This window comes from Symphalangus syndactylus, chromosome 16 (assembly GCF_028878055.3).
Source record: "Symphalangus syndactylus isolate Jambi chromosome 16, NHGRI_mSymSyn1-v2.1_pri, whole genome shotgun sequence".
Lineage (NCBI taxonomy): Eukaryota > Metazoa > Chordata > Mammalia > Primates > Hylobatidae > Symphalangus > Symphalangus syndactylus.
The window spans coordinates 12279695-12296987 of NC_072438.2; the positions used below are offsets into that span (position 1 = coordinate 12279695).

The 17293-nt window shown below is 50.8% G+C and overlaps 1 protein-coding gene across 17 annotated transcripts in view; it reads left to right on the forward strand.

Moving 5' to 3' along the window:
- The window catches only part of GRK4 (G protein-coupled receptor kinase 4), a 65686-nt gene extending 50582 nt beyond the window's left edge, over positions 1 to 15104 (forward strand). For 4 of the 17 annotated variants that reach the window (XM_063619695.1, XM_063619697.1, XM_063619694.1 and 1 more), the window contains 6 exons: positions 2807 to 2896; positions 4092 to 4300; positions 10127 to 10264; positions 12086 to 12280; positions 13104 to 13241; positions 14916 to 15104. In XM_063619695.1, the coding sequence (XP_063475765.1) occupies positions 2807 to 2896; positions 4092 to 4300; positions 10127 to 10264; positions 12086 to 12280; positions 13104 to 13241; positions 14916 to 14969 (824 nt within the window). In that variant the 3' untranslated portion in view covers positions 14970 to 15104. Of the gene's footprint in view, positions 1 to 2806; positions 2897 to 4091; positions 4301 to 10126; positions 10265 to 12085; positions 12281 to 13103; positions 13242 to 14915 lie in introns of those variants that run through there. The other 13 variants (XM_055245566.2, XM_055245571.2, XM_055245559.2 and 10 more) reach the window with 10 other exon arrangements.
- Positions 15105 to 17293: the final 2189 nt, after the last annotated feature.

The following is a 17293-nucleotide window of genomic DNA, read 5'->3' on the forward strand; positions in this document are numbered from 1 at the left end:
AGGCAGAGGTTGCAGTGAGCCGAGATTGCACCACTACACTCCAGCCTAGGCGACAGAGTGAGACTCTGTCTCAACAAACAAACAAACAAACAAACAACAACAACAACAACAAAAACCAGTAAAAGATTTCTTTGCAGTTCTTTTAGTCATTAGCAAAAGTTCTTTGGTTCTAGGGTTGTTCACTCAAATTAATTTAAAGTCACTCAGAGGCCGGGCACAGTGGCTCTTGCCTGTAATCCCAGTATTTTGGGAGGCCAAGGCAGGTGGATCACCTGAGGTCAGGAGTTCAAGACCAGCCTGGCCAACATGGTGAAACCCTGTCTCTACTAAAAATACAAAAATTAGCTGGGCGTGGTAGTGCGTGCCTGTAGTCCCAGCTACTTGAGGGGCTGAGGCAGGAGAATTGCTTGAACCTAGGAGGCGGAGGTTGCAGTGAGCTGAAATAAAGCCATTGCACTCCAGCCTAGGTGACAGAGTGAGACTCTGTCTCAAAAAAAAAAAAAAAAGTCACTCAGTATCATTCCCTTCTGTGTGGTTAAACCACCAGCTGGATACACCATTAGGTTCATTTTCTTAATTTTGCTTTCAATTTTTAGCAATCTAATTTTTTAATGTTATAATTATGTAAAACATTTATGTGGTTCCAAAGATAAAACCGCAAAATAGAGTGTATTGTAAGATGTCTAGATTCCATCCCTGACCACCCCCAAGTAATTATTTTAACTCATATTTCATTCCTTCATTTACATATGATATATGTATAGATATATTTGTTCCCCACTCGTTTCTTAAATAAAGTGGTAGACCACACGTATTGTCCTCCACGTGGCTATTTCACTGAATATACGGTGGAGATGGCTCTGCAACACTTGTGGATTGCTTCCGTCCGTCTGCTGTGCCTCCTGCAGGCAAACCTGCCCTGTTTGCACGGCCCTCGCTGGTGGCTCGTGCTGTTTCCGTTGGTGCCGCGATGGAGAGCCTTGTGCACATGTAATTTCCTATTTTGTTGAATGTATCCTTGATAGAGTCCTAGAAGTGGGTGAATTCATATGCAATTTGCCAGATATTGCCAGATTCCCTCCAGGGTGTTGTCCCGTCTGCATTCCCACCACCAGTGCACGAGAGCACCTGTTTCCCCACAGCCTCGCCAGCGGACCGAGTTCTTGAACTTTGGAGTTTTTGTCAGTTTGTTAGCTGGGAATTGGTATTTCAGTGTAGTTTTAAGTTGCATTTCTTAGTTAAAAAATCCATTTTTATAAGAAAAATAAGACAATGATACCAAAAAAATAAGTCACAACATGTTAGCACTCTACTTAAATAAAAATACATGAAAGCTGGCCGGGCATGGTGGCTCACGCCTGTAATCCCAGCACTTTGGGAGGCCGGGGTGGGAGGATCGCTTGAGCCCAGGAGTTCAAGTCCAGCCTGGGCAACATAACCAAACCCTGTCTCTACAAAATAAAAAAAAAAAAAAGAAAAGGAAATGAAATCTGGATTATTGAAAGAGTGCATCTGTACAAGGGGAGAAAACTGAGACATGATAGTAAACGGCAGAGCCAGGACTCAGAGCCACGCCATCTGGCTGGATCTGTGCTCCTCACCCCTGTGCTCTCCTGCCTCCCAGGGTGGGCACGCAGCAAGGCCAGGGTGTGGTGTATCACGTGCATGCAGCTGAGTCAGAGGCCGGCTTTCCTCTCTAAAGCATCATGCAGAATGTTTTAAAATGACTACAGTGCCTTGGAGGGCATGTAGTTGCATATTTTTAGTTTTTAGCAAACATTTATTGGTTATTCATTCATTCGCCAATAAATATTTATTGAGCACCTACTGTAGGCCAGGATATGATATTAGAAGCTGAGGATAAGTGGTGAATAAGTTGAAGATAGTGTCCACTTCCAGGCTGGCTTATGTTTCTACACGCTCAACAATGTTTTCAATAATTTCTTATTTTCTTTATAATTTTTTTTTGAGACAGATTCTCACTCTTGCCCTGCAGTGGTGTGGTCATGATTTACCGCAGCCTCGACCTTCTGGGCTCAAGTGATCCTTCTGCCTCAGCCTCCAGAATAGCTGGGACCATACCCATGTGCCATCACACCCAGCTAATTTCTTAAAAAATCTTTTTTTGTAGCGACATGGTCTTGTCATGTTTCCCAGGCTGGTCTCAAAATCTGGGACTCAAGTAATCCTCCAACCTTGGCCTCCCAAAGTGCTGGAATTACAGGTGTGAGCCACCATGTCTGGCCTAATTTGTTAGTTCCATCGGAATTCAACAAATATTTAAATCCTCCTATATACAAGGCATTAACACATAATATAGTTCCCTAAGTACCTTAATTTTGTTTATTATTTCCCTGACTCTATTACCATTTGTTCTCAAGAGAAAAACTCCATATCATTCATGTGTAGCTGTCCCTGTGTATAGTACTGGTACTCTGACAGAAAGTGTTTATTTACTATTCTGTAGTTGATATTCATTATATTTTTATTGATGTACCTGGAAGTTACATGACATAAAATAATAAATCCAGTGTTTCTGTCTTATCAAGTGGTTGTCTATGATTAAAGGGCTTCCTGATCAATAGCCAGGCAAAAATCGAATTTTCCTGCTGCTAGTGAAAATGGACTGTATGGAATTTTACTAAACATGAAAAAGTTAAATGTCATTTACATTTACTGTTCCAGAGTATGAAATGCAATTATTTCCATCCATGGTTTTTGAGGGGCCTTTTTTCCCATTTTAATTGTTGTTAAAAGTGTCATTACTTCCCCCGTGACCTGTGTAATAACATATTTGAACACACAGGACACATCCGGATTTCAGACCTTGGTTTGGCCTTGGAGATCCCAGAAGGACAGATGGTTCGAGGGAGAGTTGGAACAGTCGGCTACATGGGTTCGTGAGAGGCTTTTGGCGTCCTTGTCCTTTCTATCCGGGTGCCTGAGTGCCTCAGAACACAGAGAAATCCACCCTGAATGGACCAGGGCCTCGGTTTGGACACACTAGTAGATGGCACAGTGGTGTTTTGAATCTCTAACCTGTCAGAGTGTTGAGGCTGCTGGGGATCCTGTAGGCTGCCCTCGCCTTCGTACAGATAAGGGGTGAGGCCTGAGAGGTTGTGAGTCCTGAGGTCACTCAGTGAAGTGAGGGCAGAATCGGGATGACACCGCAGGTCTCCTCACTCTGCCAGTGTCCTCCCCTGTGCACGACGGCCTCTCAGAGCCTCAGGAAGTCACCCCACTCTGGTTATTCCAAAGATCCGGGGGCAGTGCCAGCCAACCCCCAGGGGTGGCCTCTGAGGGCCTCACAGAGTCCTGCAGGAGACCCCAAGGTCTTGTGGCTTTCTGCTCTTGCGTCCTGCGGGGATTTTCCCTGCCCCGGGATAGACGGCAAGACATGACACTTGGGGCGCTCTGGGCATGGCTCTGTGTGTCTGGAGGGAGCCCCTTCAGGAGGCGGAACCTTCCCTAGACCACCATTTCCCTTGTGAATGTGACTCTGTGGCAATTCAGCTTATCCTGGATGAATCATACAAATGTTTAAAAATATTAGCTTTATTGGGATATAATTCATATATCATCAAGTCCACCAGTTTGAAGTGTATAATACAATGGATTTTAGTGTCTTCACAGAGTCATGCAACCATCACCACCATCTAATTTCAGAACTTTTTTTTTTTTGAGACGGAGTCTCACTCTGTCGCCCAGGCTAGAGTGCAGTGGCACGATCTTGGCTCACTGCAACGTCCACCCCCAGGCACAAGCAATTCTCCTGCCTCAGCTTCTTGAGTATCTGGAACTACAGGCGCCTGCTGCCACACCCGGCTAATTTTTGTATTTTTAGTAGAGACAGGGTTTCACCATGTTGTCCAGGCTAGTCTCAAACTCCTGACCTCAGGCAATCTGCCTGCCTTGGCCTCCCAAAATGCTGGGATTATAGGTGTGAGCCACCACGCCCAGCATTAATATAATGTTTTTAAGGTTCGTCCATGTTGTCACACACATTGAATGTATACTGTGTTATTGGGAATTATAAGAAAATTTAAAATCAAAATTTAACTTAATTTCCATTTCCTGTATTTGTTATGCAGCACCTGAAGTTGTCAATAATGAAAAGTATACGTTTAGTCCCGATTGGTGGGGACTTGGCTGTCTGATCTATGAAATGATTCAGGGACATTCTCCATTCAAAAAATTCAAAGAGAAAGTCAAACGGGAGGAGGTCGATCAAAGAATCAAGAATGATACTGAGGAGTATTCCGAGAAGTTTTCGGAAGATGCCAAATCTATCTGCAGGATGGTAGGTCAGGCTCTGTAGAGGCTGAGAAATGGCACTTCTCACTCGTTCTAGTTGTTTTCACTGGCAGCTATAACAAAAAGAGTTGGTCTGTCATCTTTAGCAAGCCCTGACCACCCCCATTTCAGGCCCTGCCCCCACCCCCACGGCTCAGCAGGCAGCACACGTGTGTTTAGGAGGCTCAGGTCCACCTGCCTCCTGGCCCAGCAGGGAGGACACGCGTGCTCAGGAGCACTCATGTCTACCTGCCTCCTTCCTCATGCTCCTGCCGCTTAGATTTCATCAGACAAAAAGGGCCAGCGAGAAGTTTCCAGACATGATCTGGAAATGACTTAATTGGGTTTCAATTAGAGCAAAACACAGTAAAATTCATGGTTTGATTTCTCAAACAATGCTATTGAAAGGGAACAGTGGTACCAAGGCTATTAATTCAGTTTTCAGAAAACAGCCGAGCCTTGTTTCATTGACCAATTTTATATGAAGTTAGACGTAAAACCAATCTTTCATGTATTTTGAGATGGAAAGGGTTTAGCCACCTGCCAGGGATTGTAGTCCCAGAGACACTCTGACCTGAGGGCCTGCTGTGTGCCTGGCTGTGGGCCTGGTGCTGGACAGACAATTCCTTAACTGTGCTAAGGGCCTCTGAGGCTGACAGCGGCACCCGCGAGTCACAGCAAGGAGACGAGCCCCAAGTGGTGGAGACCTGGCCCCTGGTCCTAGAATGAGCAAGTGGCTGTCAGGGTCCATCTGCCTCTGGGACACTCAGTCAAGGAAACTCTCTTTGTTACTTATTTTAAACCAGTATTTTTTGGAGCACATTTTTTTTTCATTTGTTTTCATTCAACAAGGATTTATTGAGCATCTTGTATGCTCCAGGCACTGTCCTAGGCATTGGGGGAAACAGCAGCAAATAAAACAGAAGTCCCCACCCTCCCAGCGAGAATTGACAGGAAACAGAACAAATGCATAGACATGTGGGCTGTGGGGAGGACCGACACTCTGGAGGACGGTGAACTGCCTGGAGGGGCGGCAGGATCTGGGGGAGAAAGGGGGTCGGCCTGCTGGGCAGAGCAGACAGAGGTTGTCTGCAACAGCAAGGCCACAGTGGCAGGCTGCTGGCAAGAGCGGGAGGGGGTTAAAGGGGGACGGGACAGAGAGCAGGAAGCCCAGGCCATGACGAACCACCTGTCACCTGTCATTGTCATCATTGTCAAGCCTTGAGTGTTGCTTCCTCTGATGGCCATGAAGCCATCGCAAGGCTCTGTGAAGAGTGACGTGATGAGACTGGGCTTGCCGGCCGCTGGGAGAGAATGAATGAACAGGAAGGGGGAAGGCCATTGGGGGCTTTGCAGCGATTCAGGTGAGAGTAAAGGTGACGCAAACCTCGGTGGTGGCAGAGCAGGTGTGAGAAGTGATGGCAAGGTGACCACTGTCAGATTCAGGATGGATCCTGAAGGCAGGTGGTGGAGAAGACTTCAGGCTGACTCCAAGATGGGCTGGAGGGAAGGGGGAACTCGCTGGAGCCAAGTCCTTGCAGTGGGGAGGACAGCAGCCAGCGCACAGGGAGTGTGTGGGCCGTTCCTTCAGTGACCAGAGAGGAGGCAGAGTCTGTGGCCAGTGCAGCACAGCTGGGGAGATGTGAGCAGGGCTGTGAATGGTCTCTTATGGAGCTTCTTTTTCTCAGATGGTCAGCCCCCAGTGGGGAGCAAAGGTGGGAGGCGGGTGTGAGGAAAGGGGAGGCTTGAAGGCCTGGAAAGCAGGGGTTTCCTCAACAGCATCAAGAGCCCATTCTGACCTGAAGGGAGGGGAGTGGCCGTGGTTGTGTGCTGGGCTCCTGCCACACCTGGACGGCGCAGGCTCAGAGCCAGCAGGGAGCTGCACTCGCCCAGCTCTGGCTTGTCCAGCAGCTAGAGAGAGGCCGGGGAGCCGGGCTGCATGCCAGGGAGTGACTAGAGGACAGATCATGGGCTTGACGCTGGCTCCAGTGGACGAGGAAAGGGACACAGGGAACGGCAGGTTCAACAGAGGATGGGCAAAGCATGGTCCAAGTTGGGAGTCCATACACCTCCAGGCCAGAGTTAGAAAGACGAGAGGGACGCTCAGAGAGGAAGCTGCTTGGAGTGGAGCTGACAGAGTGCTTGCTGGCCAAGAGTCTGGGGTGTGACCAGGGAGAGAGTGGCTGGGGAGTCACTGGGGGGATGGAGGATGAAGTCACTGGAGCAGAGAAGGCCACAGGACCAAGCAGCCAGGCAAAGGCCCCTGCCTGGGTGTGGGCATTCCTAGAAGCTGTGCCTGGGTAACTGACGTGGGCTGGCAGTGGCTGGAGAGGAATTATTCTGATATCCTTTTCACGTGGTTCCATATACGAAGCCATGGGTGCTACAGGCTCGTCCCGGAGCCAGGCGTCAGCCTGGAGTTCTCCTGGCTAGCTCACTCGGCTTAGAGCTGACTGTTAAATAGTGGAGTCTTCCTCCCACAGGACACTGACAGGGCTGCAAGAATGTATAAATATGTACCAGAAATGGAGTCTGCACCTAAGAGCTCACAGTTTAATGTTAGGCCTAAAACAAACACAGAAATGACTGGCAGTGAAAAAGCAGAGTGGGCCGGGCGCGGTGGCTCACGCCTATAATCCCAGCACTTTGGGAGGCCAAGGCAGGTGGATCACGAGGTCAGGAGTTTGAGACCAGCCTGGCCAAGATGGTGAAACCCCATTTCTACTAAAAAAAAAAAAAAAAAAAAAAAAATTAGCCAGGTGTGGTGGTGGGCGCCTATAATCTCAGGTACTCGGGAGGCTGAGGCAGGAGAATTGCTTGAACTCAGGAGGCAGAGTTTGCAGTGAGCCAAGATTGCACCACTGCACTCCAGCCTGGCGACAGAGCATGACTCTGTCTCAAAAAAAGAAAAGAAAAGAAAAAGCAGAATGCATACTTGTTCTGCTAGGCTCGGGGAGGGGAAGAAAAATAAAGCAGGATGCAATGGGTGTCATATGTGGATAGAAACAAAGGCTCAGGGGTTTTCAGGATGAAATCCGTGGTGTTGGAGGCGCGGGGAAAGGAGGTGTCTGAGTGAGGGCTGCGTGTGAGAAGCTCTAGCTTTGAAGTTAGGGCCAGGTGAGTCTCAGCTCCCATTACAGGGTCATCTCTCCCAGCTCAGTTTCTCGTTTATGAAATGTAGATGAGAGTAGCTCTTACTTTATAGGATTGTTGGGAGGATAAAATGAAATAATACATGTCAAATGTTTAGTAGCGAATAATCCTCCATAATTACTAACAGGAGAAACAGTTCGTTCTTAAAGAATGGGTTCTATGGGTTAATGACATCATGCAGCAACTGCTGGCAGCTGGACCTGAGCCCAGCTTTTGGACCAAACCTCTCTCCTCTGCTCTGTGCTGCCTGGTCAGGCCATCTGTCTTAGTCCCTTCAGGCTGCTATGACAGAATCCCTTAGACTGAGTAATTTATCAACAGCAGGAGTTTATTTTCTCAGTCAGGAGGCCGGAAGTCCTAGATCAAGATGCCTGCAGATTTGGTGTTGGTGAGGGCTGCTGTCTGCTTCAAAGATGGAGCCTTGGCTGGACATGGTGGCTCATACCTGTAATCTTAGCACTTTGGGAGGCTGAGGTGGGAGGATCACTTGAGCCAAGGAGCTAGAGACCAGCCTGGGTAACACAGTGGGACGCTGTCTATATTTAAAAAAAAAAAAAGAAAGAAAGAAAGAAAGAAAGAAAGAAAGATGGAGCCTTCTCACTGCACCCTCATAGGGCAGAGGACAAACCAGCTCCCTGGGGCCCCTTTTCTAACCCCATTCACAAGGGCAGAGCCTTCATGACCTCATCACCTTCAAAAGGTCCCACCTATCAATACCATTGCATTGGGGATTAAGTTTCAGCTTAAGATTTGTGGGGACACACACATTCAGACCATCCTAGCCCTCAATGGGAGTGGAGTATGCTGGCAGCAAGCTCAACCATGGGGCTGTGGAGTCCCTGAGATGCAGAAATGGTATTTGCATTACATTTAATTTTCAGATCTGTTTTATTTATTTATTTATTGTTACTTCTTTGAGATGGAGTCTCAAGAAACAGATCTGGCCCAGGTTTGAGTGCAGTGGTGTGACCTCAGCTCACTGCAGCATCCGTCTCCTGGATTCAAGGGATTCTCCTGCCTCAGCCTCCCGAGTAGCTGGGACTACAGGCACGTGCCACTACGCCCGGCTGATTTTTGTATTTTTAGTAGCGACCAGGTTTCACCATGTTGGCCAGGATGGTCTTGATCTCCTGACCTCGTGATCCACCCACCTCGGCCTCCCAAAGTGCTGGGATTACAGGCGTGAGCCACTGCGCCCGGCCTTCAAATCTGTTTTAAATTAACAAAGCATGCAAAGAATAAACGCACTGAGCAACTGTTACTGAGCTCCTGCTCTGGCTAGGTGCTGGGGTATTACAATGGGCGAGAGTCACACAGCCCTAGCTTCAGGAAGCTTTGAGTCTAGCAGGACAGCCTGGCAATAATGGCACATCCAAATGACTCATTATCAGCATGAGATACTTGTCGTCAAGGAGAGGTGGAGGATCCCCTCAGGCTGTGGCACAAAAAGTTGGGGAGCCTAATCTAGTGTAGGGACGGGGGCCAGAAAGCTAAAACCTGCAGAATTTAGCAGGAGTCAGTGAGCCAAAGAGCTCTGTAGACACAGCCCTGGAGCAGGCACAGCCCAGCAAGTAGCTGAGAGCGGTGGGAGATGGAAGCGCAGACCAGAATGCTTTCTGGTCTTTGGGACTTTGAGTTGGCCAGGGATCAGCATACTTTTCTGTAAGGCCAGATGGTAAACAGCGTCTAGACTTTGCAGGTCTATTACAGCTATTCAGCTCTGCCACTATAGTGCAAAAGGCTGGTGCTGATAAAGCCTTGTTTACAAAACCAGGCAGCTGGTGCCTGTGGTGGCTGGACTGTGGTTTCCCAAGCCCAGGTCTAGGTCACATTTCAGGGGTCCAGGTCTTTCATGTGTTGCTTTCTCTGATTGATAAGAATTGCGGAGGAAGGCTTATTTGACTTTGTGATGATTGTAAATATGTATGTAAGGAATACTTTCTAAAGAGATACTTTCTGGTAATTTTAAGAATATATTAGAATACCAAAATATTAAGAATATATTTTTAGAACTAGGTTTGCTAAATGGTTGCCTCATCTGAGGTCCTTAGTGGTATTTCTGAAATTCACAACAGTTTCTGTTTCCTCTTTAAAAATCCCCACATTTTTATGATTAATTTTTTTAACTTAAGGAATAACATAGCCAACCCCTTATTTATTGATAGCTCAAAGGCAAAACCTTCGCCCACCTCCTTTGTGAAGCATCATATAATTTAATGAGTAAAGTTTGAGTTCCTGAGGTCTGCTTGATGCTTTGAAATTATTTGTTAGATGCAGCCGGGCGCGGTGGCTCACGCCTGTAATCCCAGCACTTTGGGAGGCCGAGGCAGGCGGATCACGAGGTGAGGAGATCGAGACCATGGTGAAACCCCGTCTCCACTAAAAATACAAAAAATTAGCTGGGCGCAGTGGCGGGCGCCTGTAGTCCCAGCTACTCGGGAGGCTGAGGCAGGAGAATGGCATGAACCCGGGAGGTGGAGCTTGCAGTGAGCCGAGATCACGCCACTGCACTCCAGCCTGGGTGACAGAGCAAGACTCCATCTCAAAAAAAAAAGAAGTTATTTGTTAGATGCACCTGCTCTCTGCCCTCCCGAGTCCTTTGGTTATTATTGTGGAGGGGAGTTTTGAGTTTTCATTTTCATCCAGAGGCTTAAGTGGATTCCATTTCTGCCTCTTGCAGTTACTCACCAAGAATCCAAGCGAGCGGCTGGGCTGCAGGGGTGAGGGAGCGGCTGGGGTGAAGCAGCACCCCGTGTTCAAGGACATCAACTTCAGGAGGCTGGAGGCAAACATGCTGGACCCCCCTTTCTGTCCTGATGTAAGTGCATTGCCAGGACGAGCAGGGCCCTAGGAACAGTGATCCACACAGCACAGTTTTTCTCTTTCTTTTTTCAAAAATAGAGATGGGGTGTCTCACTATGTTGCCCAGGCTGGTCTTGCACTCCTGGCCTCAAATGGTCCTCCGCCTTGGCCTCCCAGAGTGCTGAGATTATAGGTGTGAGCCACTGTGCCCCGCTGCAACACAGTTTTCTGTTTTTTATTACAACAGATACAGAATCACCAGGTACAGTTAGCATGTGGCTTTTGCTCATGGTGCCTGTCCTACCTGGTTCTTCTTCCCTCCCCTGTCACCCCAGTGTCCTTTGGCCACTCACTGGGCCCCTCACAGACCTCAGTGGTGCTCTGGCTCCCTGCCTGGTGTCACTGTCAGCCTCACTGCTGCTGGAGACCCCCCAAGTAGCTGAGACCACAGCCACACGCCACCCAGCTCATTTCTACTTTTTTTCTAGAGACGGGAGTCTCCTTATGTTGCCCAGGCTACTTTTGAACTCCTGGCCCCAAGTGATCCTCCTGCCTTGACCTCCCAAAATGCTGGGATTACAGGCATGAGCCACTATGCCTGGCCACCCGTGTCCCCTTTTTGGTCTCAGGACTGGCTTTCTCTCTCATTCCTGTGTTTCCCACAGCCGTGAGGCCCTGCTTCCTTTGTCTGGAATGCGTGTCCCCACTCTGCTTCTCATGAGGTCCTGGGACTGTGGCCTGGCCCCATACTGAGGACCCTGAAGTGGTCACTGTGCCTCCTTGTGAGCGTGCTATTGGGACACCTTCCTTTGGACTGTCCCTGAGGGGCGGGGCCTGCCAGTCCACTTCCACCTCCCCACCTTGAGGGGATGAATGAGTGAAAAGCAGCTACTTTAACAGCAGTGCTGACCGTGGCCTTTGGAGCCACCACTTTACTGAAACACTCACTGTAGTGCACAAGTCCTGGGTGAAAAGTTTCTCAGAACTGCGGGTGCCTCTGGCATGAGCAGATGAGGGTCCCACAGCTGCCGACTTCCGTGCTTTTTGTTCCTTTGCCCTGAAAGTGCGAGGAACTGTACTGGTGGCAGGTGGAGACCCAGGCCTTGGCACTCCCTCCTGCCTGCCTGACCCTCTGCCTCTGAGGACAGCAGTGCCAGGATGGGAGCTGCAGGCCTGGGCTCCTGTCCCAGAGGAGGGACCTGCTGACCCAGGGAGCTGAGCGGAGGGATGAGGCCCCTTGCAGCCTTGGAGACCACTCAATGGACCTGGAGGAGGATGGGAAGTGGGAGCTGCTGCTGTTCCTCAGGTTTTCTCTGGGTGCTTTGCCAGGAGCGCACCAAGAGTTGGAGGCAGGGGCGAGAATTGTCACTAAGGGATCCCACCGCTGGTGGCCTTTATCCCTGTTCACACTTCTCCGGTTCTGTGCTGCATCTTCCAATACGTGCAGTCCACCCTGCCCTGCATCCCTGGCCTTTGTTTGCAATACATTTTCCACTATGGAAAGGAGAAGGGCATGGCCTCAGGAGGGGTGTGTGTGTGTGTGTGTGTGTGTGTGTGTGTGTGTGTGTGTGTAAGAAAGAGGGAGAAAGCCAGAGCATGCAAGGGACTTGGCACAGACAGTACCCACAAGATTGGTGACACTAAAAGCTGGCGAACCACCTCTTCAGAGGACACATTCTCTGATTTGGAGAATGCCTCAAGTGAGAGAGGGGCCTGGCAAAGAAATGGAGAGAGGGAGAGTGGCGGTGTTTATGCATCAGTTTGCTGGGCATTTCATTCTTGGGAACTGAGAATTGCTGTAGTGATCTCAGAGGTTGCCTCTGTTCTTGCTGCACAGCCTCATGCCGTTTACTGTAAGGACGTCCTGGATATCGAGCAGTTCTCAGCGGTGAAAGGGATCTACCTGGACACTGCAGATGAAGACTTCTACGCTCGATTTGCTACAGGGTGTGTCTCCATCCCCTGGCAGAATGAGGTACTGCCCTTCCAGCACAGCTGCTTTACGTTAGTTCCAGCAGTGACCAGGAAAATGGTGTGTGTGTGTGTGTGTGTGTGTGTGTGTGTATTTGGGAGATAAAATTATATAAGACAGCTGGGCACAGTGGCTCATGCCTGTAATCCCAGCACTTTGGGAGGCTGAGGCGGTCGGATCACGAGGTCAGGATTTCGAGACCAGCCTGGCCAACCTAGTGAAACCCCGTCTCTACTAAAAATACAAAAATTAACCAGGCATGGTGGTGGGTGCCTGTAGTCCCAGCTAGTAGGGATGCTGAGGCAGGATAATCGCTTGAACCTGGGAGGCGGAGGTTGCGGTGAGCTGAGATTGCACCACTGTACTCCACCTTGGGCGAGAGAGCGAGACTTCGTCACACACACACACACACACACACACACACACACACACACACACACAAGATTGTATAAGACTTTTGACCACAGGACTAGACCATGGGCAAGCCAAGGACCATATCAGCTGCTATCCAGAAGCACAGCAGCTGTCCCTGGTCCCAATGACAGGAAGTGGACAGGAGGTAGCTATTTTGGGTCTGATGGGAGCTTGCCTGCCACCCCTGAGCCCCATTGCCTAAGTAGGGCTGGCTGGCAGCCAGGGTTCCCATGGTAGTTCCCTGCTTTGGGGGTACACTCAGAGACAAGGGGAGAGGAGACCACATTACTTATTCCCAGAAGAGGTCAGGAAGCAGGGAAGTAGGAACCCAGAAAAGGGGCCCCACAGTGGGTGCCGGAGCTCTGAGGTGCCCCTCACGGGGCTGGGCAGGAGCTGCTGGCGCTGGGAGACACCCACTGACCTGGAAGCTTCTCTGCGGCTTCTCTGTCCTGTTCTTCTGTGCATGCAGATGATCGAATCTGGGTGTTTCAAAGACATCAACAAAAGTGAAAGTGAGGAAGCTTTGCCATTAGATCTAGACAAGAACAAACATGTCCCGGTTTCCAGACCAAACAGAGGCTTCTTCTGTAGACTCTTCAGAAGAGGGGTAAAAATGCTTAAAAACTAATATATGTATGTGTATGTGAAAAGAAAAATACTGACTACCAAGGTGAAAACATCATACTTTTTCTGTTTGCAATGGCTCCTACAAGCAGTTTTACACAGTTTGAGAGCCACGTGGTGCTAGGTAGAGGCCAGCCAGAACAATGAGAACATCCTCGCAATGAGGTTTGTTGCTGGGATGAAGACTGTTTTGATCCAAAACAGGACTGCCTTCCAACATTCACAAACAGGTTCCTGTGTTGATGACAAAATAGTTTACACTGGGCTCAGAAATCGGCATCCTGTGGAACCTTTGTCAGATGGCACTCACGTGTGCATCTCTCCATGCTCGGGCTCCTAGACTCTCACCTCTTTCGCCCGCTGCACGGGGAAAGCAGATTCCTTTTTGAAAATGGAATCCTGGCCAGGCGCAGCGGCTCACACCTGTAATCCCAGCACTTTGGGAGGCCGAGGCAGGTGGATCACCTGAGGTCAGGAGTTTGAGACCAGCCTGGCCAACATGGCGAAACCCCATTTCTACTAAAAATACAAAACTTAGCCGGGTGTGGTGGCGCATGCCTGTGGTCCCAGCTACTTTGGAGGCTGAGGCAGGAGAATCGCGTGAACCCAGGAGGTGGAGGGTGCAGTGAGCCGAGATCTTGCCACTGTATTCCAGCCTGGGCAACAGCGCAAGACTCCATCTCAAAAAAGAAAGAAGGAAAGGAAGGAAGGAAGTAAGGAAGGAAGGAAGGAAGGAAGGAAGGAAGGAAGGAAGGAAGGAAAATGGAATCCTTTGGAGAGACTTTCTGTAGTAGCATTAAATGTAGACAAGCATTTTTTCCATGCAAAGTGTCTCTCCTCGGATTCGTGGGCCATCCTACTTTGCACCCCGTGTGTTCCCAGGGGGTTTATTCAGAGCTTGGCCACTAACATTCTAATCCATCTTTCTTTCAGTATGAAAAATAGGCTGGGCATGGTGGCTCACGTCTGTAATCCCAGCACTTTGGGAGGCTGAGGAGGGTAGATCACCTGAGGTCAGGAGTTCAAGACCAGCTTGGCCAGCGTGGTGAAACCCCATCTCTGCTAAAAATATAAAAATTAGCTGGTCATAGGCCGGGCGCGGTGGCTCACGCTTGTAATCTCAGCACTTTGGGAGGCCGAGGCGGGCGGATCACGACATCAGGAGATCGAGACCACAGTGAAACCCCGTCTCTACTAAAAAATACAAAAAATTAGCCGGGCGAGGTGGCGGGCGCCTGTAGTCCCAGCTACTCGGAGAGGCTGAGGCAGGACAATGGCGTGAACCCGGGAGGCAGAGCTTGCAGTGAGCCGAGATCGCACCACTGCACTCCAGCCTGGGCAACAGAGCGAGACTCTGTCTCAAAAAAAAAAAAAAAAAATTATCAGGGCGTGGTGGCGTGTGCCTGCAGTCCTAGCTACTTGAGAGGCTGAGGAAGGAGAATTGCTTGAACCTGGAAGGCAGAGGTTGTAGTGATCTGAGATCCTGCCATTGCACTCCAGCCTGGGCGAAAGAGTGAGACTATGTCTCAAAAAAAAAAAAAAAAAAAAAAAAAATTAGCAACCCCCCCACCCAAAGTTTGTAAATGGTTGTCTACACTTACGGAAAGTGAAACCTTCGCATCAGCCGTGTGCCTGAGGCCGCCGCTGTGTGTTGTAGGGCTGCCTGACCATGGTCCCCAGTGAGAAGGAAGTGGAACCCAAGCAATGCTGAGCACCCCGGTGCAGACCACACAGCAGACCCTGGCGCCAGGAAGGAGCATGTGTTAGCTTCTAGTCCCACCTGGAATTGTAAGAAATACATCTAAATAAAACACGCCTTGGGAGTGTACAGATCTTTCTGCACTAATACCTGAGTTGTCTTTTCACTAAAGCTGGATTGAAGAAAAAGCCCCAAGAGTACCCCTGAGGCCCCAGACACGCCCAGGTGTGGGCGCCTTGTGTGCTGGGGTGCCCAGGTGTGGGCGCCTTGTGTGCTGGGGTGCCCAGGTGTGGGCGCCTTGTGTGCTGGGGTGCCCAGGTGTGGGCGCCTTGCGTGCTGGGGTGCGAGCTTTCCCTGCACCCAGGGAGAGGCCAGCCGGGGCTTGGGAATGGATGACCCAGCACTGCAGTGCCCCCCGCCACCCCCAGACTTGGTCTCAACACTCAGCCAGGGATGTGGTGGTCCAGAGAGGGGGCGGCCGGGCCTCCCTTTCCACAAGGCCTGGGTGTCAGACAGTCCGAGCCTGTTGGCATTCCTGCATTTCCCGATGGCTGTCCCGTTGCCTTGTGCCCCTCACCGAGATTCCTGAGGTTTGTGTGTTTGTGGCCGGTTGTTATTTTCTCCAAGCATATCTATCTGCCCTTGAAAGGGGCGGCTCCCCATGACCCTGCAGTCAGGGCCTGGCGGCCAGGGCTCCAGCAGGTGCGCCTGGCATGCGGTGACAGCCTCCACCGTGGGAGTCCACGTCAGGGCCTCCCAGAGGCTAGTGCTGTGTCAGGGATGAGGAGCCCGCCCTCCTGGGCTTTAGTGGCGCTTAGGAATATGGGAGCTTCTCGTGGAGGTTAAGAGTGCTGAAATTGCACAAGTTGGTAACTCACAGCAGTGCGTGGTGACTCTCTTCAGCTGGAGTGCTAACCTGCGGGGAGACGTGGCTTTGTGCGCTTGGCGAACCCCCACGCCAGGGCGTAGCGGAAGTGTGTGGACCAGCACTGAACCCCCGCGGAGGCACCCGTGCCTGTGCGAGGGCATAAAGTTTTTCCAGGGGGCGACGTTGGAGCTGGGCGGGGAGCGAGCAGGAGGGACAGGGAAGGCTGAGGCCCCAGAGCTGGCTCTGCTGAGGGCCCTCGCTGAGCCGGCGGTGGTGACGGCCTTGAAGCTGCGCCCAGATACTTGGTGAAGGTGCGGAACTTGGGCCTTTCTCCTGAACTGTGCGTAGGGGGGTGGGCCGGCCCGGCGCTGGCTGGGGCTTCTGCAGAGCAGGGCAGCATTTGACGTGGTGAGGGCTGGTTCAGGGAGGAGCTGATGGGGACACCAGCCGGGTGCCTTCACCTTCGCCCCATCCTTTCTCCACCGCTGTCATGGCTGCCTGGAGCCTGCAGCCGGGATCTTTGTGCTGCCTGCTGCGTGAGAACCCATGGCATAGGCCTCGGTGACTTTAAACCAAACAGTGACACATCGGACAGCTGCGTGCAGGAGAAGAACCACAGTGCCTGAGGGACACAGCGCTCCCTGGGCCGCTTTCACACGAGCAGCAGGGGCGGCCACGCTTCCAGGCAGACGGTTCACTTCCATCGGGGTGTCGGGAAAATCAGCTTCCACAGGTACCCACCGCCGGGTAAATCAGCTTCCACAGGTACCCACCGCCGGCTCCAGCAGGGGCACTGAGGCCGGTCCTGGGAGGAAAACACCAGCGGGGATGTCACCATGAGGTTGGGAGCCTTCTTTGTACCAGGGGAAGGGGAAGGAGACGTTATCTTGGGGACTTGGGGTCTTTATTCTTTGGGGGAATGGAAATAGCTTTGCTTTTCTTCTGATTGAGGCAAAACTCATTAAAGAGTAAGGCTTTTTGGAAGCGGGTGACCGCGGCGGGACTCTGGACCCCTCTCCTCTGTGCCTCACTGTCCTCAGCTGCAGAATGACGATGGCAGGAGTTGATGCCCCCAGGATGCTGAGAGCAGGTTTCAGAGTCTGCAAGGCACGTAGCACAGTGTTGACTACATGGTCAGCATTCAGTAGCTATGCCAGTAATCGCGGAAAAATAATACACGCTCATGGCAGAAAATACAGGAAAACATGCAGAAAAGAAGAATCACCATTATTCCACCCCCACCCCCATTTCCACTCTGAGTCTTTCCAGGAGTTCTTCCATCAGTGCAGACAAAGTCCACAGCAGCATCACAGTGTAGACGACTCTGCTGGGGGCTGGGGACCTGGCTGGGCTGAGGCCCCGACTTCCTTGCCAGCCACAGGGCCTCTGTAAAGGTCTGCCTCGCGCGGGTGTCGAAGTTTAGGGACACCTGCCTGTCAGAGGCATTTGAACCACAGCAGCTCCGTCT